The sequence below is a fragment of the Egretta garzetta genome, unplaced genomic scaffold (assembly GCF_000687185.1).
Source record: "Egretta garzetta isolate BGI_Z169 unplaced genomic scaffold, ASM68718v1 scaffold217, whole genome shotgun sequence".
Classification (NCBI taxonomy): Eukaryota; Metazoa; Chordata; class Aves; order Pelecaniformes; family Ardeidae; genus Egretta; species Egretta garzetta.
In genome coordinates this window covers 1,887,627-1,903,405 of record NW_009260395.1, presented here as the reverse complement: position 1 = coordinate 1,903,405, position 15,779 = coordinate 1,887,627, and the positions used below count along the sequence as shown (strand labels likewise).

The window sequence follows — 15,779 nt, the reverse complement described above, 5'->3', positions numbered from 1 at the left end:
ACTTCCAAACATTTTATATAATTACACACACACACACACACACACACACACACACACACACATATTCATGCTTTCTCAGTATCCTTCCACAGCAAGCCAATATAACCGTATCAGAGCAAGGGAGTAAGAAAAGGCAAGCAAATAGAAAATGCCTTTAAAGAGTCATTAATCACAACTTTGCTTATTGAAGAAAGGAATGAAGTAATTAAGAAATCATTTCAATCCCACAATTAGTAGCTTGATCAAAACAATTAAAATCCTTACCTCTGTGTTCCTATTCCTGGCTTCTCTCCTTGCTGCTTTTTCTTTTAGCCTTTTCTCCTAAAACAGACAAGATGCACAGTTTTAAAGCAAATTCCTAGCTTTTTTTTCTTTTAGTATGTTAAGATTAAAGCCGAGCCACCTAGGTATTTTTAATGCACACATATTATACTGGTGGTATTCACCCTACGTGTTACTGATGAAAAGCAATGAATAAAAAGATCTGATTGAGATATTGTTCATTCTTCTTGCTCTTAAAGGAAATAAAATGACAAGAATGATTCAAACCCACATTTGATCTTCACAGAGATTTGTTACTTATAAAGGAATGATGCAGCTAAATATTTTTACAAAGTTAGTATTTGTCTCTAAAACAGGGTAGTTAAAATGGCACCAAGAGATCCAACTTTTCTTATTTCTCAATGGCTTAACACGAAATCCAATCTATTTAACAAACAAAACATTTTCCTAACTTCAGAATTGCTAAAGAAACTGGGGAGTGAAAGCTAAAACATGTTCTCCCTAGCTTTCATATCTCCATTACTAACACTCTACAACAGCATTTGCTTAGGAATTGCATTGATTCAGAAATCACAACATTAAGTTCCCTCCACCAAAGGGATTCTGCTAGGGGAAAACAAGCAAACGCAATGATAAAATTCATTCAAAGCTGCCTGCCAGATTTCTGAGCATACAAAAGTGACCAAGATATTTAATTCAATTGACATTTATTGCTGCTCTTTTTGTTGTTCTTATTGGGATTGGTTTATTTTTAAACTAACTGAAGGATTATCTCTAATTTAGACTCTGTCAGGTCCTTGCAATTGTAAATCCTTTAAAACATCTATTTCATGGAGTAGGGACAGAAATTCAGGTATGGGCACATGTCCCTTAGAAAAGCGCACTGCTCCCTCGTTTTGTTTTGTCTGAGTGATGCTGATGACATTGGCATTGACACTTCTTTATGCTAGCATAAAAATGTTTATGGAATACAACTCTCAGTTTCTTTGAGCAATTTAGGCCATTCCTAGCATCAGCACATTTAGAACCGAGTCCACATCAAAGGGGACATCATTACTTTAACATCAGTCCAGGGGCAACACCTCAGCACAGACAAGGCTGAAGACCAGTTACGTTTCACCTCACTCGCGGGAGCAACAAAAAGCTGCAGCTCCAGCACTCCTGGAGCCGTATGATGCCACCAAAGCATATTGGTAGGTCACGCAAAGTTGGAAAACCAGTGTGTTAGAGTGCAGACCTGGGAAAAGGAGAACACAGCCACCAAGATTTTTAAAATTAGTGTCTAAATTCAGTTTCTTTTGCGCCATTTGTCTGGTGTGTGCCATTTTCTATTCCCTCAATTGCCCAAACTACAGAAGTGTTAGCTTACTTTCAAACTCTTTCTCTGAGTAAGTTAACTTCTTCTCTCTAAATCAAAACTAAAAAGACAGAGTTCATCCCCTGCCCAAAAGACAGGGACAAAGCTGCATGAGGTGTGCAAAGCTGTCTGGTACAAACACCTTGATACACTCAGAGCTACATGCCAGGGCATTCAATGCTTGCTATGAAACAAAACAAAAAACCCCACCACTGTAGACAGATACAACACAGCTGTCTTCTTATTTCAGGTTTGTTAAAGTAAGAAAAAGCAACAAAAAAATAAAAGTTACACTTAAGGCCACCAGGACCAAGTACTGTCTGGTATGGACACAGGCAGTCTGCTCTCCAAGAAGCTAGACCTAAGCATCATGACCTCATTGGTCATAACATGGCCATCTTTCTCTTCCAAGTCAAATTTGTATTAATTTCTGATAATTTCTACTTATGCTTTTCTAATGATTTTACTGGAAAGTTTTCCACTTTCACCCACTGTTTTTAAATGGTTTGGTTGTGCATTCTTTGCTCTTTAGTGTCACCATTGGCGTTCTCTCGTTTTTCTGCAAAAACTGTGATCCTTTTCAAACTTTACTGCTGAAAAAGGGAAAGAAACCAGAGCTAGACCAGATAGTACAAAGCAGGATAAATCAACTTTTAAATTGGATACCCCAGAAAACTTTAGATAGAAAAATTCTACAGTATATGAAAAGACAGCATCTTAACTACAGCCACAGGTTTAAGCCAATATCGCAGCAAAGTTCCTGCTCAAGGGATTTACAACAGAGCACTGAAAAGACAGCTCTGAAAGCAGGAGACTGACATAATGCCATAGAAGAGGAGTACACCGGACAGCGCAACATACGTAAGTCTCTAAAGAACGGTAAAGACACAAAAAGATCCTGAAGTTAATAGGTGCAGAGACTGAAATCAGGAGTACAAAAGAAAAACAAGACAGAGCAGCAATCAACAGGAGATGCTGTCAAGACCTTTTTTTAATTTTCTTTTTCTGTTGTTTTTTTTTTTTTTTTTTGTTATCTGGTGGTTTGGTTTTTTTTTTTTAGGGAGAGAGAGGGGACTTGGTTCCTTGTCAATGAAAGACCAAAAGCAAGTTTTGCATAGGGTGCACCTGTGTTGGCACTGAGTTGGAGTTATGAGTGCATTTTAGAAGCCAATGTCCTAACCAGGCCCACTGCTGCTGTGTTTTACAGTACAAGGCAGTCTTCAGGAGCACAGCCAATACACTCCAACCAAGACTGGGCATTCACGGGGTCATGGGATCATTCAGACTGCGAGGAACATCAGGGGGTCCCTGCTGTAACCTCCTGCTCACAGCAGGGTCAGCTCTGAGGTCAGGCCACGCTGTGCAGGGCCTCGTCCAGCGGGGTCAAAATCCCGAGGCTGGAGACCGCACAACATCTCTGGACAACCACCTGTCCTCACACAGAACAAGTTTCCTTTGCATCCGTGGAGAACCTCGTTTTAACTTACGGCCATCGTCTCTTGCCCTCTTGCTCTGCACTGCTCTGAAGAGCCCGGCACCATCTCTGTCTCCTCCATGAGCTCTCTGTAGGCACTGGGGGCTGCTGTCAGGTCCCCGCAAAGCTGCCTCTGCTCCAGGTTGAACAAACCCAGCTCCTCCAGCCTCTCCTTGCAGGACCACCATCTCAGGGACCTCAGCTGAACTCACTCCAGTTTGTCAATGCCCTCCTGTACTTGGTGTGGAGGATGTCACGAATACCAAGTAGAGGAATGACTTGCCTCAACATGATTCAGTTCAAAGCATCAGAGAAGAGCAAACACAGTGCAACCCACCACACAGCATGCGATCTGGTCCTCAGCACCTTCTTACTCTGCAGTCTTGCTCTTACTGGGCTATTTCGCTTGCTAATGCAGGAATAGCCATCAGGCTTTAACTTAGGCTTCAATTCCAGAAAACAATCCTATTAAGGCACTGCTTAAATTTATTCACAGCTTCAAGCACATGTGTAAGTACATACAGTGCACTGAACAAATGCTTAAATACTTTTCCCCAGTCAGGACCTTATTTCCTATTACCTAGAGGAAAACTGTATATTCTACTGTGCCAAGGTAATATCCCCACCTAATAAAGACACCCTTTTATATGACTGCATGAAACCCAGAAATGAACTACCTTGCCTTAGGTTACAAAGAAATGCTACAGCACGGCCAAAATCACAGATCTCCGAAGACTTAGATGAGTGTTTTAACTACAATGTCATACATTCTCACATTGCTACTGCTAGAAAGAAATATGGGCCCGTGCAGAACACACATGGACAACGTAATATAAGACAGCTGCAAAAAAATCATCAAATGAGGCAAAGTTGAACCAGTCAAACAGTTGGATATTTATTTAATTCAAGTGGATAGATTCTGCTCATCTATGGATATGCCTGTAATGATCTGTAACTACTAAACTGTCCAACAGTATTTTTCACACATGGAAAAAAAATACAATAAAGTCTGTTTTCCCGGAATACCTAAAGTGTAACACAGTGAGAATGCCAGATTTTATCACTATTCTATCAAGCTATAAATCATTACTTGTAAAAACAGCACATAATTTAGAGATAAAAAAACCAATTTACTAGGGCAGGAAAACAAAAGATTATGTTTCAAGGTATGAATACTTAATTATATATGTTACTGGCTGTCACTCTGTTATAGCATAACTTCATAACACAACACCATAAGGCTGTCAGATAAAGCTCTAAAACATCACAATCTGATTAAATACTCTTATCTACAACAGTGCAGTCAAGCATCCATATTTTCTTTTGTATTTATATTTAATAGCTCTCCTTTGCATCCATATAGCACCTTCTTCACAGATGAAAGATCTAGTCATGCCCTATTCCAGGCTATCAACACTGAGGATAAGGAAGAAGTTCAACCAAAAATCAATGCAATAATTTGTTGTAGCTTAACTTCTAAGAAAGGATTTACAGACCCTTTAGACCAAAACTAAGCAATCTCACCGTAAAGGCAGTAGCCAGAACATTCTTTTATCATCTTAGGTCAGCAACGTGGCATATGCAGGTTTTGAACAGTGGCTAAATGCAGGTTATTGAGACATCATTTAAGGAGCAGTTTGGATAGATCAAGAACCACAGGGTCATGAACTAATGAAACAGGAGAGGTGACAGGTTCAAGGTGCCTGACTAGCACAACACAGGCCATAGGACTGAATCACTGAATCAATCTACTGCAGTGGTTTCGAAGAACATTCTATCTGGATTTTAAAACATTTCACTGCAGGACAGTATAGCACAATCTTTCAAAACTAGCTGCTGTTACTAGTTACTGCTGTTACTAGTCTGAGCCTACGTATCTTTGATTTTTAGACCCTGTCTAAACTGTCTAACTGGTCTCTCAACCAGTTTGAAGGAACCCCGTTATCAAAGTTTAGGTCCTTATGTAGATACATGTTGATCATGCTTTCTCTTAACTTTCCCATTTGCAAGGTGAAGAAAATCAACTCCAGATTTGTCTCAGCAGTTAGGTCTACTTTCCTAAATAGTTCAGGAGTCTCAGACATATCTGAGAACTCACCATTTCCCAAACTCTACCTCTCACTTCTGTTTGCATATTCAGTAATTCTATCAGCCCTTTTGATCCTGTCAGAAAAACCTCCTTCTAATAGTTCATGTTGATCCGATCAACCTCCAGATCACTCAAATCTTTTTCGAGGTCTGTATCTCTAAGGAAAGGGCTCCCAGTCCTAAAATTCTGTTCTAAATTTCTTCTTCCTCGAAATTTGTATTTCTGCCTATCTTAAAACACATGCCTTTTGAGCCCAACTTAGTCAGAAAGCTTTCTTCCACATCACTAAAAACCCCTTGAAACACTTCCCATAGAACAACCCCCAAAGGCTGACTAGAAACATCTACTTAATCAGCAGCCACCAGTTTGGGATGTTCCAGTTACTGAGGTTTTGTTCCATTTAATTTGTGCCATGTTTATTTATTAATCAAAACACTTAAGTGAAAAGCCCTGCAGAAATTTCAATGTATTCCACAGAGGTATTTACAAACCAGAGGCTGCTCTGATAAAAACACATATACACACACACTTCACTACACGCCTACTTTCCACAAAACCACACTGGTTCGCATTATATTCCTTTCAGTTAGTTCTGCATTAAGACAGTCGTGTGCCAGTCATTCTGTTACTCTGGTGTGGACTAGAATCATAGAATCACTTAGGTTGGAAAGGACCTTTAAGATCATCAAGTCCAACCATTAACCTAACACTGCCATCCCACCACTAAGCCATGTCCCTAAGCAGCTGAGTTACCAGCTTATTTTCCTCAAAAGCATGACAGTTCTCAATCTCCTCCAGAACTTTCGCACCGTTTCAGGACCCTTTTAAAACTAACATTAATGGTATTACACAGCTCAGAGACCTTCTTGATCAGCTTTTTAAAATCTCCCGCAAATTATCTTTTTCTTCTCCCCAATTACACATCCAGTTAACAGGATGTTTGATAACCTCAGTAATCACAGGGATGAAAGTTTTTTAGTCATCGTCACATAATATTCATCATTCAGCTTTCAATTAAACAAAGAAGAGTTACGGTTACAGAACCTTTCTACCTTTCCTGCACTAGAACCAACAACAGAACCAGCTCTGCCCAAGGAGCCAAAGCCATGGATAAAGCTGCTTCTAATATACAGAAAAGCTACTTGCTGTTTGTAACTCTGAAGTTAAGAAGTCTGCCACTGGCTTCTTTTCACACTTATATTTCCTCCTTCTTTCACTGTTGGGTTTTAAATCAAAAACTCATACCCCTTTTACTTCTCCCTCAAGACTCCAACACACTTATTAAAAAGAAATACTTTTAACATTTACATTCCATGTTCTCAGGTTGGGGCAAAAAAAAAAAAGAAGAGTAGTAGCATGGCAGATCTCTCTAGTTGGTGAGGTTAGGAATATGTGAAAGATGCATATATTGCATTAACTGCAGTATTTAAAATAAGACAGGTTTATTGCCATGTATTAACAGCTTTGTTTCATATAGTAATTTTTCTTTCAGGTTTTTAATTTGTAAACAGTTTGTACAATAAAACTCTCTTTCTTGTAAAGAATTTGCACATAGGTCGTAACTGCTCAGATTTACATTAAATAAATTAATTTAGTTGTTGACATACTGCAGTTTTACCAGCCTAAAATTTCACTGACCTCTTCTATTTGCTTACCTAAAGGCAAGAAATACAGTCACTGCAACTAATGCATCTTACAGCACATTTAGCCCTGAGAGCATTAAAAAAAGTCTATGGCAAAGCTATTTCCTGTAAAAACTTCACATTCATCTGAGTCATCTGAAGTCTTTTTATTTAAACGCTCAAGAACTCCTGCAGGTTTTGATTACAGATTTTAATGCTGCACTTTTAATAATTGATCCTTTACATACTGATGCCGTAATTTGGAGCTACCAACCCGTTCTATTTAGCAGCTGAGGTAATGGTCTACCAAACAACAGTTCTTATAGGTGGCCAAGCTTTGGAACAAATCACTCTGTTGCCTGGGAAAATCTGGCTGCCATTTGCAAATACATCTTAGTTGATACCAGTACCCAATATAATTTCTCGGTATTTTACTGTTTCTCGTTATTTTAGCAGGACATAGTTAGGGACAGTCAGCTGTACTGCAGAAAATACACACACAGCTGTTCAAAAATTCATAGCATCTCTTATATACTGGCACTGTTGTATTCAAGAGCTGGTTTCCACCCAGATTTTAAAGCACAAATGTGCTCTGAAAAGTGACTTAATAAATGGCACTGTGGTATCCCACGTTTGCCTTCTCTCAGATTTCACACCAAGTTTGTGCTGCTTACATGCAAAGTATGTTTTTGTTATCATTATTTTTAACTGCTCAGCTTGCAAGCAACTTGGTTTCTGAAAATCCAGCTCTAATAAATATGGCATCAGCCCATAAAGCAAGATAACTAACTTCTAGCTGCACAATCAGCACACACACAAGCCAACACAGAACCAAACTGTGCCCTCTTCCACGGTGGCTTTGCTCTATACAGGTGGATGGAAGCAAAACTGGAATGACTGAGAACTATTAATTACTTAAAAATCAACAGAATGGGGGAGGACTGAATATACATTGAGTAAGAAAATTCTCTTTCAGCAGCCACTGTTTGGCCATTGCTACATTTTATATTGGTAGGTAGTTTAGTATTTGTCTTGTTATAGAGATTAGCAAATCTTCTACATGCAAGCAATGCTCCAACCACCAAAACAAACCAACATCCCCAACTGAAAGATAAAATTGAATCAACTTATTAGGATACCTTTGAATATTATTTTCAAAAAAACAAAAAAAAATCTGGAAATTAAATGCAAAATTGGTTACTATTAAGTAAACAAATCTTAATACCTTCAGGGAAAAAAGCAAAAACTTTTTGATTACTTTGTGTTTGTTTGGTTTTTTTAATCTCTTAACATTTGGTTTTAGAAATCTATTAAATAATCTCTTCAAGCAACAAGCTATAAAAATACAATGATGTAAACCTCATCTGTAGAGCTGATGTTTACTTTATAGGCAGGGAAACTGAAACACATAGGTCTAGTACGACCTATTTAAGACAACACAGGAAAAGTGTGGCATCAAAAGCATGTGAAAGACAGCACAGTGACAATCTTAAACATTAAACAAGCACTGGAAAAGGTCTCAGAGGCAGTTGGAAAAAAAAGCAACCTCATTTAAAAGAAGAAAACACAAACTAGCAAAAACTGACCCTTAAAAGGACGTTGTCAGAATGAAACCATCACAGGAAACCAGCTGACAAAACTGAAAATTATTCCTCTCTCCTTTAACATCTGAACACACTGAACTTATTTTAAGGATAGAAAATTTTTGTAAAAGTTGGTGAGTAGGCCATCTGGTTTAACACATATATATTGTCACAAAAGCAATTTGGGATGTTCATTGACCAAGGAAGAAAGGGACACAAGGTAGGACACATGTATACATACAGTTTGTTTCTGACAAACAGACTTCCAATAAGAAAGAGATGTTAAAGCATAGTAATTAGAATACAGAAGCAGTCCAGTAACCATCTTTTTGGGGTGAAAATGGCATTTGAGCCAGATTCTGAACGAAGAGAAATCAAAGGAATTCTTTCACAGACCCTTCCATCCCATCCTGTATATACAAGTATATACAAACACACAGAGAGGGGGTAAAGGTAACCCTAGTTCAACTTAAAATACACTATAAACAGAATTACATCAGGAATTAAGTTACTTTTAAACACCGTTAACTAACATTTAAAGCTGTTTAAACACCGTTAACTAACATTTAAAGCTGTAAACTAAAATCTTAATGACAAAGTCAATGGGAGTTGCACTGCAAAACACGCCAGTATTTTCTAGAGAAAAGTAGAGAAAAAAGGTTGATGAGGATGCACTTCATCTGATTCTGTGGCTGCTTTTGGTTCTGAAGGGATGACACCATGAAAGAGTGGGAATTCATAATCTAGACAGATCCCAGACTCTTGAGCTGTCTTAACGCAGCCGCTCTTAAGGAAACACCCGGCTCTCATACACCAGATCTGAGAGAACCTACCTGTGCCTGCTCACACAGATGCAGGCCCCCAGCACTACCCAAGTCCTCAGCAAGTGAAGGGTGCAGCTCCCATCAGAAGCTGCCAGGTTGCCTCAAAGACCCAGGAATGGTAGAGGTCAGCATTTGGGGCAGTTGTGCCATTACGTCCTCGGGCAGGACAAGCAGCCTGGCACACAGTTCTCCCCCTTAGAGCACGATGGCTGCAACTCCACCTGAGCTGAAGTTAAATTAAGCCTGCGCTACTTCAGCCTCCACCCACCTTCCAGCTGCATGTTCCTGGCATTCACCTGATTAGGGTGTACACAAACAACCTATTCGCAGCAATTTCATTTTCTTGTTTTTCGTATCAACAAGATGAGGCCAAGAACTCTGATTTTGCTGGAAAACTCTTAGAAAACATTCAAGGGCACTTCAAGCTTGAAGTGTAGCCCATCCAGCTGCTGAAGTGAAAGCAAAGCAAACAACGAGCAAGCCCTTGCCTGGGCCAGCAGCACCGCGAGGCCAGACCCATGCTGCTGCCAAGACTGCAAAGGGATGTCTCTCAACTCACTTGTCAGTGTCCATTCCCCTTATCTTAACAGCTCCGCATTTGGAACATAACAGCGGCATTGCCTGCACACAATAGCTACGGAAGGGCTCGGATAGGCTTTCTAACAAAGTAATACTCTCCTGATTTATTTTACACATCTCTCCATCTCTAATACTTTTCTTCTTTGCCATTCAGCTAAATGCTCCCCTCAGCAGCAACCTCCTTCCCTTTATATTTTGCTCCTACGCTGGCACGCTCTTTACGTGAGAGAATTTTATCGTCCTCACCCAGCAGCACATTAAACCAACTGTACAATTACGCTGAAATCTGACAAATGTCACCTCAAAGTGAAGGACTATTCAAGCACTTTACTTAATAAAGGGCATAATACCGCACCGAGATTTTTTTCCCCATCAGATTATTCCCTTTGAAATATGGTGCAATCTCTCTTCAGAATTAATGTATTGATTGATTTCAGACTACAAATACTGTTTTTCATGGGTGCATTTATCTTCCAACATACTGAACGGTTTGCACTGTATAGCATCTATTTTTCTTTTTATTAATTGCATATAATTTTTTTTAATCATGAGTAAAGATTTGATAAAATAAAGAAAAACCCCGGGGGGTCTTTTCTGTTTCTTGAACTGTTATACATAGTGTTCCAATGATCTATTACAATATGCTACAAGTACTTTTAGTATTACTTTATAAAACTATAAACGAAACATGTTTAAATCTATCGTTAACAGAAATAATTTGTGAAAGCAGGACTGGTAGTGAGACAGAGCCTAAAGCTCCAGTTGGAGGGGAGCTGCAAAAGGGCTGCCAAAGGAAGGGACAAGGTGCAGGGCGTTCTCCCAGAGAGATTTCCCATCTAGGCCATAGCTCAGCCAGGGCATGGGGTAAGCTTGTGGCAGAGGCTGGAGGTAGCAGAGGGACAAAGGCTACAGCATTACAGTAGGAAGTAAACCCCCCAAAAATGCAGTGTGGTACAAGATACACAAAGGAATAATAATCCACTACAAATATCAGCCACCATCTTGACTGATTTGGTCACGTCATTCTTCTCCTACTAGTTAAAATTACCAGCATTACTGCTTTTAAAAACAAACTCATAGTTTGATTCTAACCTTTGGCCAACTGCAGCTCGTAAAGGAAATTAAGTCTTCCTTCATAAGTGAACCTACATCCCTTTTCCAAGTTCCTACATCAGATGCATCTTTCCTTGGATCAATTCATAGAGATTTTAAGTCATCATAAGGTGACCACAGTTCTTCAGATACTCTCTCCAAGCATGTCAGACATCCTGTATAGCTGTATAGTACCTTTTCTTCCCCTAAATGTCCCCAGAAATCTTCATGCTTTTTAAGCGTCAGCTCTTAAATTCAGTACTGAGGCTGTTGTATCATCCCTAGTATTATAAACCCATTTTTCTTCCTCAGAGGAAGCATCCTACCCAGATTCTAAGGAACTGTATGTGAATTAATATAAAATTAATAAAGTCAGAGTCTCTCTCCTACTCTCCCCCCCTATATACTGACGCAAAAATTATTAAAAAATACTCCTTTTGAACTCCATGTTTAAATCTATATGGACGGTGTCTCTAGGGATACCTTGAATATAATAATGTGGTTTGTAAGGATATCCTGTTAACGGTGAGACAGTCAAGAAGGAGAAAAAGTAATAAACTGAACAGCGAATACACGAAGGCTAACAAGCAGTAAGGCAGACAGTGACAGAGAGCTGAACTCCTAAGTCACTGACAGATGAACACTAAAGGAACCACACAGGCACAACCTTGAGAAGGTTCACACAGAACTTAGTAACTGATAAGAACAAGAGAAACAAGGTTATCTGCCTTTATCAGTCTCATGGGAAAGAGCAAACTTATAATGGAATATTTGAAAGGCAGTGAGAGACTGTGTGGCAAGACCAGCACCTGGAAAAAGCCAAGGTCAAGGCCAGTGACTGTGTAAGGGCCCTGTGCCATAGGTATGGATACTGGACACACTTAGGGCCCACGCTATTACTTAAGGGATCGGTGAATGTGAGCGTGCTTGTGAATCAAGGAAGTGAGGGTGTTGGTAGTTCTGCTAGAAACTTCACCCTGGCTCAGCCAGCAAGAAGGAATAAGCTTGTGCTGCCCCTCAATGTTTATGTTCATGTTTGTGTGAGTGCTGCCCGCATTTACTTTTTCTGTCCCTCTTCTCTCTGTGGCCACCCACATGCGTGTTGTGTGTGCGCAGCTGTGCAACACATGTGCAGCCTTGCTAGGGCTGGGTCTGTAACCTGGAACAGCAGCAGCCTCCCTCTAACAGACCTGCAGAAGAAGCCTCCTCGGCTGAAATCCAAGGGATCTGGCTTCCCTTACCAGTCTGCAATCTTCCATTTTCAAGACTGAATTTAATCAGAAAGTTACAGAATAAACTCACTGGGGTAAGTCTACTCTTCCTGAAACCGCAAGTTTTTTATTTTATAAAAGTCTTTCCATAAAGTCGGATATCAAGAGTTTCCTCTTTTAGCCTTGGAAAGAGTTAATTAAATAATAATATTTGGTAGAGCAAATCAATTTGGTAGTCAAAGGGTGAAATACCACAACATATCCTCCTCATTAAAACTATCCTCTCTCCCATTAACAAATGCATTTAGGGAACGGGAGACAAACTAAACAGAGATACTCTGTTTCAAAACAGTTTCTTAAATAGTTCTATATTTTCTACTGAATTAAGAACAGTATGAGCAAAACTAAGAGACCACATAACTTTGGACTTCATGTGGTACAAATCAGCACCATTTCATACGGCTCCTATTCATTTTTCCTTCGGCACCAATGGGCATTTTTCTGAGCTTGAGCTAGTATACAGAAAGAGAGGTTATTAAGAAGTGAGATGAATCCCTCTCTGCCACTATTTTCCTCCTAACAACAGCACAATTCCAGCTGAAAACTTGAAAAATGGAGTGCAAAAACATGTTCTGAATACTTTATTCACTTCTCCCTTTATTGTTGTTTATAACATTTTACACATTTCAAAAGAGCTCAAATCTACACCTCTCACTGGGCTGTCATTAAATATCCATTAATGCAGAATTCTTTTCACATCATCTTGATGAGTGTTACTGCCCTTCCCCTTGTGCTCAACTGCTAAAATTTACTTTACTTCCAAAACTTCAATAAGCATTAATTACATCACAATTATACCTCAGACTTGACTTTATTTTTATCCATCTGATTTTCAGTTTTTCCCCATTTGCAGAGGAAGGAGAGGATAACAAAATGTGAGACTCATGAAGGAAACCTAATTACAATGTAGATGCTTTGCAAGTTCCAACAAGCCTTAAGGCACTGCAACACACACCTCATCTAATCCAAGCATCTCATGAATACACCAAAACATATTTCTGATCACACTGAAAACTGTGCTTTAAACGACAGTCACAAATGGATTTAAAAGCAATGGCCTGTGGATACTTTCTGAATAGTTCCAATCTTCATCAGAAACAGTCTCGCAAGGACAGTTCCTATTAAGCTGACAGGCCATATTCACACACACAAAAAAGCTATTTCGTGCAAGTTTTTATTTTAAGAAGTTCATTTTTTTCCCCCAAAGATCTTTTATCTTCAAGATTATACTGAAGAAACCATAAGAGAGGGATTCTCAATGGAAGATGACCTACAAAATGACAAGCTTTATAAAAGCACCGGGTTTTCTATGGTGTTTTTTCTACAGCCACTCACAATCTAAATCAAAATATGAACCCATGTGCAAGATATAAAAAAATGGATGAAACAACTCATAGCCTTCTGTAAACTGTTTTGTTATTCTAAGTCTCCATTTTAAAGCCAGTGCAGAGACTTCAGGGATTAGCATACGTTCACCTTCAGAGGACTTTTTGATTACTGATGTATGCAGACTGCAACATTTGGTTTATACAAAACCAAAACACATTAGTCTCTAGTGGTCTTCTAATCTACCTATATCATAACTTTAATAGAGTTAGCAAGTTTCAAAAATTGATTTAAAGGAAAAAAATAAAACCTGTCATAATTACAAACCAGGGAACTACACCAAGCATTGGCTGCAGTAGGAAGAAAAGGAATGAAGAGGAGGAGGTATGAATCAAGATGCAGACATTTGAAACTTGCTGAAAGTGAAAGAACAGAACGAAGTTAAACTGATGAAAAAGTTAAGCAAAGATCTTGAACACATCTGAAGCAAAAGCAGAGAGGAAAAATTTAACCACGGCTTTTTCAAAAAGCTAAGAAGGAGAAAGAGAGTTGTAGGAGAATCCAATAAAATACAGAAAACCAAGAAACAAAGTTGTCACATCTGGCTGTTAGAAGAGATGTCACATGGACAAAGAAAATATCTACAGCAGTCTGCTTGCAGGAAGGAAACTGAAACAAAGATGGAAATGAAATAATTGGCATTACTGCAGAACGGAAAGGTTAGACAACAGAGTTCAAGCTATACCGTGATCTATTTTAGCTTATAATGAAGTACGGAGGACTTTAAAAGGCACAGTCACAAGCGATAGATTTATTTGTATAAAAGGGACTGCTGAATGGCAGTGAGGGGATGTATAAGATGGGATGAAGCTCCCTCCTCTTTCAGTGACACAAGAAGGGGCACTAGGACATCCATACTTATGCAAAATCTGAAGTCATGAAAATAAGATAAAGAAAGTCTCCTAGTCTTTTTGTTTCTTTCATATCCTTTATTGGTAACACACTTGAATCTCTTTTAGGTTGCATCCTCTCCACCCAAATGAGGCCTAAGAAATAACTTATACCACTAGCCCGTGAGGCTTACCTACACAACCAAACTTTTAACAGCAAATTCAGGCAATGATCAGGCACCCAATCAGGCTTCTGCAGTACAGTCATGATACATGGACCTGGGGAGTTCTTCTTTCTTCATATCACTGAGATGCAAGCCAAAGACTCAAACTCAGCTAAATATCTGCTGCGGAGAGATTATGTTATCTTTTGGGAAGGGACACCTTATGAGGTGGGAGAATTTTTGAATACCACTGGGTAGTCACTGTGAAAGTAGCCACATAATTCCTTTTTACTGTGAGGCAGTTGAAATATTTGCCTAGCATTCTTTCATTAATGAAGGACTCATGACTGATGAGGATAACTTCTTAAGCCAGGCAATAGACAGCCCTACCAGAGGTGATACTGGACCTGATAGTCACCAACACAAGTGAGCCAATTGGTGACGCTGAGATTGGAGGCAGCATGGGCTGCAGTGATCATGCACTGGTGGAGATCACAGTCCTGAGGGATATGAGGGTCAGGCAAAGAGTAATGTCAGGACCCTGAATTTTAGGAGAGCAGAATTCCAGCTGTTCAAGGAGCTAGTCAATAGGACGCCCCAGGAAACTGTCCTCAGGGACAAGGGAGCACAACAGAGCTGGCAGATCTTTAAGGAAGCTTTCCATATCCAGGTGTAAGATACCCAGGTGTAAGAAATCAGGCAAAGAAAGGGAAGAGACTGGCATGGATGAGTGGAGACCTGCTGGTCAAACTCTAAAGGGCAAGAAAGAAATGCACGGGCAGTGGAAGCAGGGACAGGTATCCTTGGAAGAGTATAGGGATGCTGCCCGGTTGTGTAGGGATGGGGTCAGGAAGGCCAAGGTGCACCTGGAGCTTAACTTGGCAAGGGATGCAGAGAATAATAAGAAGGGCTTCTACAAGAATGTCAGCCAGAAAAGGAAGGTCAAAGAAAGTGTACCCCCCTGATGAGCAAAACTGGCAAACTGGTTACAACGGATGAGAAAGCTGAGGTACTCAACAACTTTTTTGCCTCAAGTCTTCACTGGCAACCTCTCTTGCCACACCTCTCAAGCAGATGGACTACAAGACAGGGACTGGGGCAACAAAGTCCCTCCCACAGTAAGAAAAGATCAAGTTCATGACCACCTGAGGAACCTGAACATACATAAGTCTATGGGACCTGACAAGAAGCATCCCAGAGTCCTGAGGGAATGGGCGATGTAGTTG

General features: G+C 39.7%; 1 protein-coding gene across 1 annotated transcript in view; it reads right to left on the bottom strand.

Moving 5' to 3' along the window:
- Positions 1-264: 264 nt before the first annotated feature.
- The window catches only part of LOC118452736 (probable ATP-dependent RNA helicase DDX10), a gene marked incomplete at its 3' end in the record, with an annotated part of 23,016 nt that continues 7,501 nt past the window's right edge, over positions 265-15,779 (bottom strand). The window contains exon 3 of the mRNA XM_035898524.1: positions 265-321. Within this exon, the coding sequence (XP_035754417.1) occupies positions 265-321 (57 nt within the window). The remainder of the gene's footprint in view (positions 322-15,779) is intronic.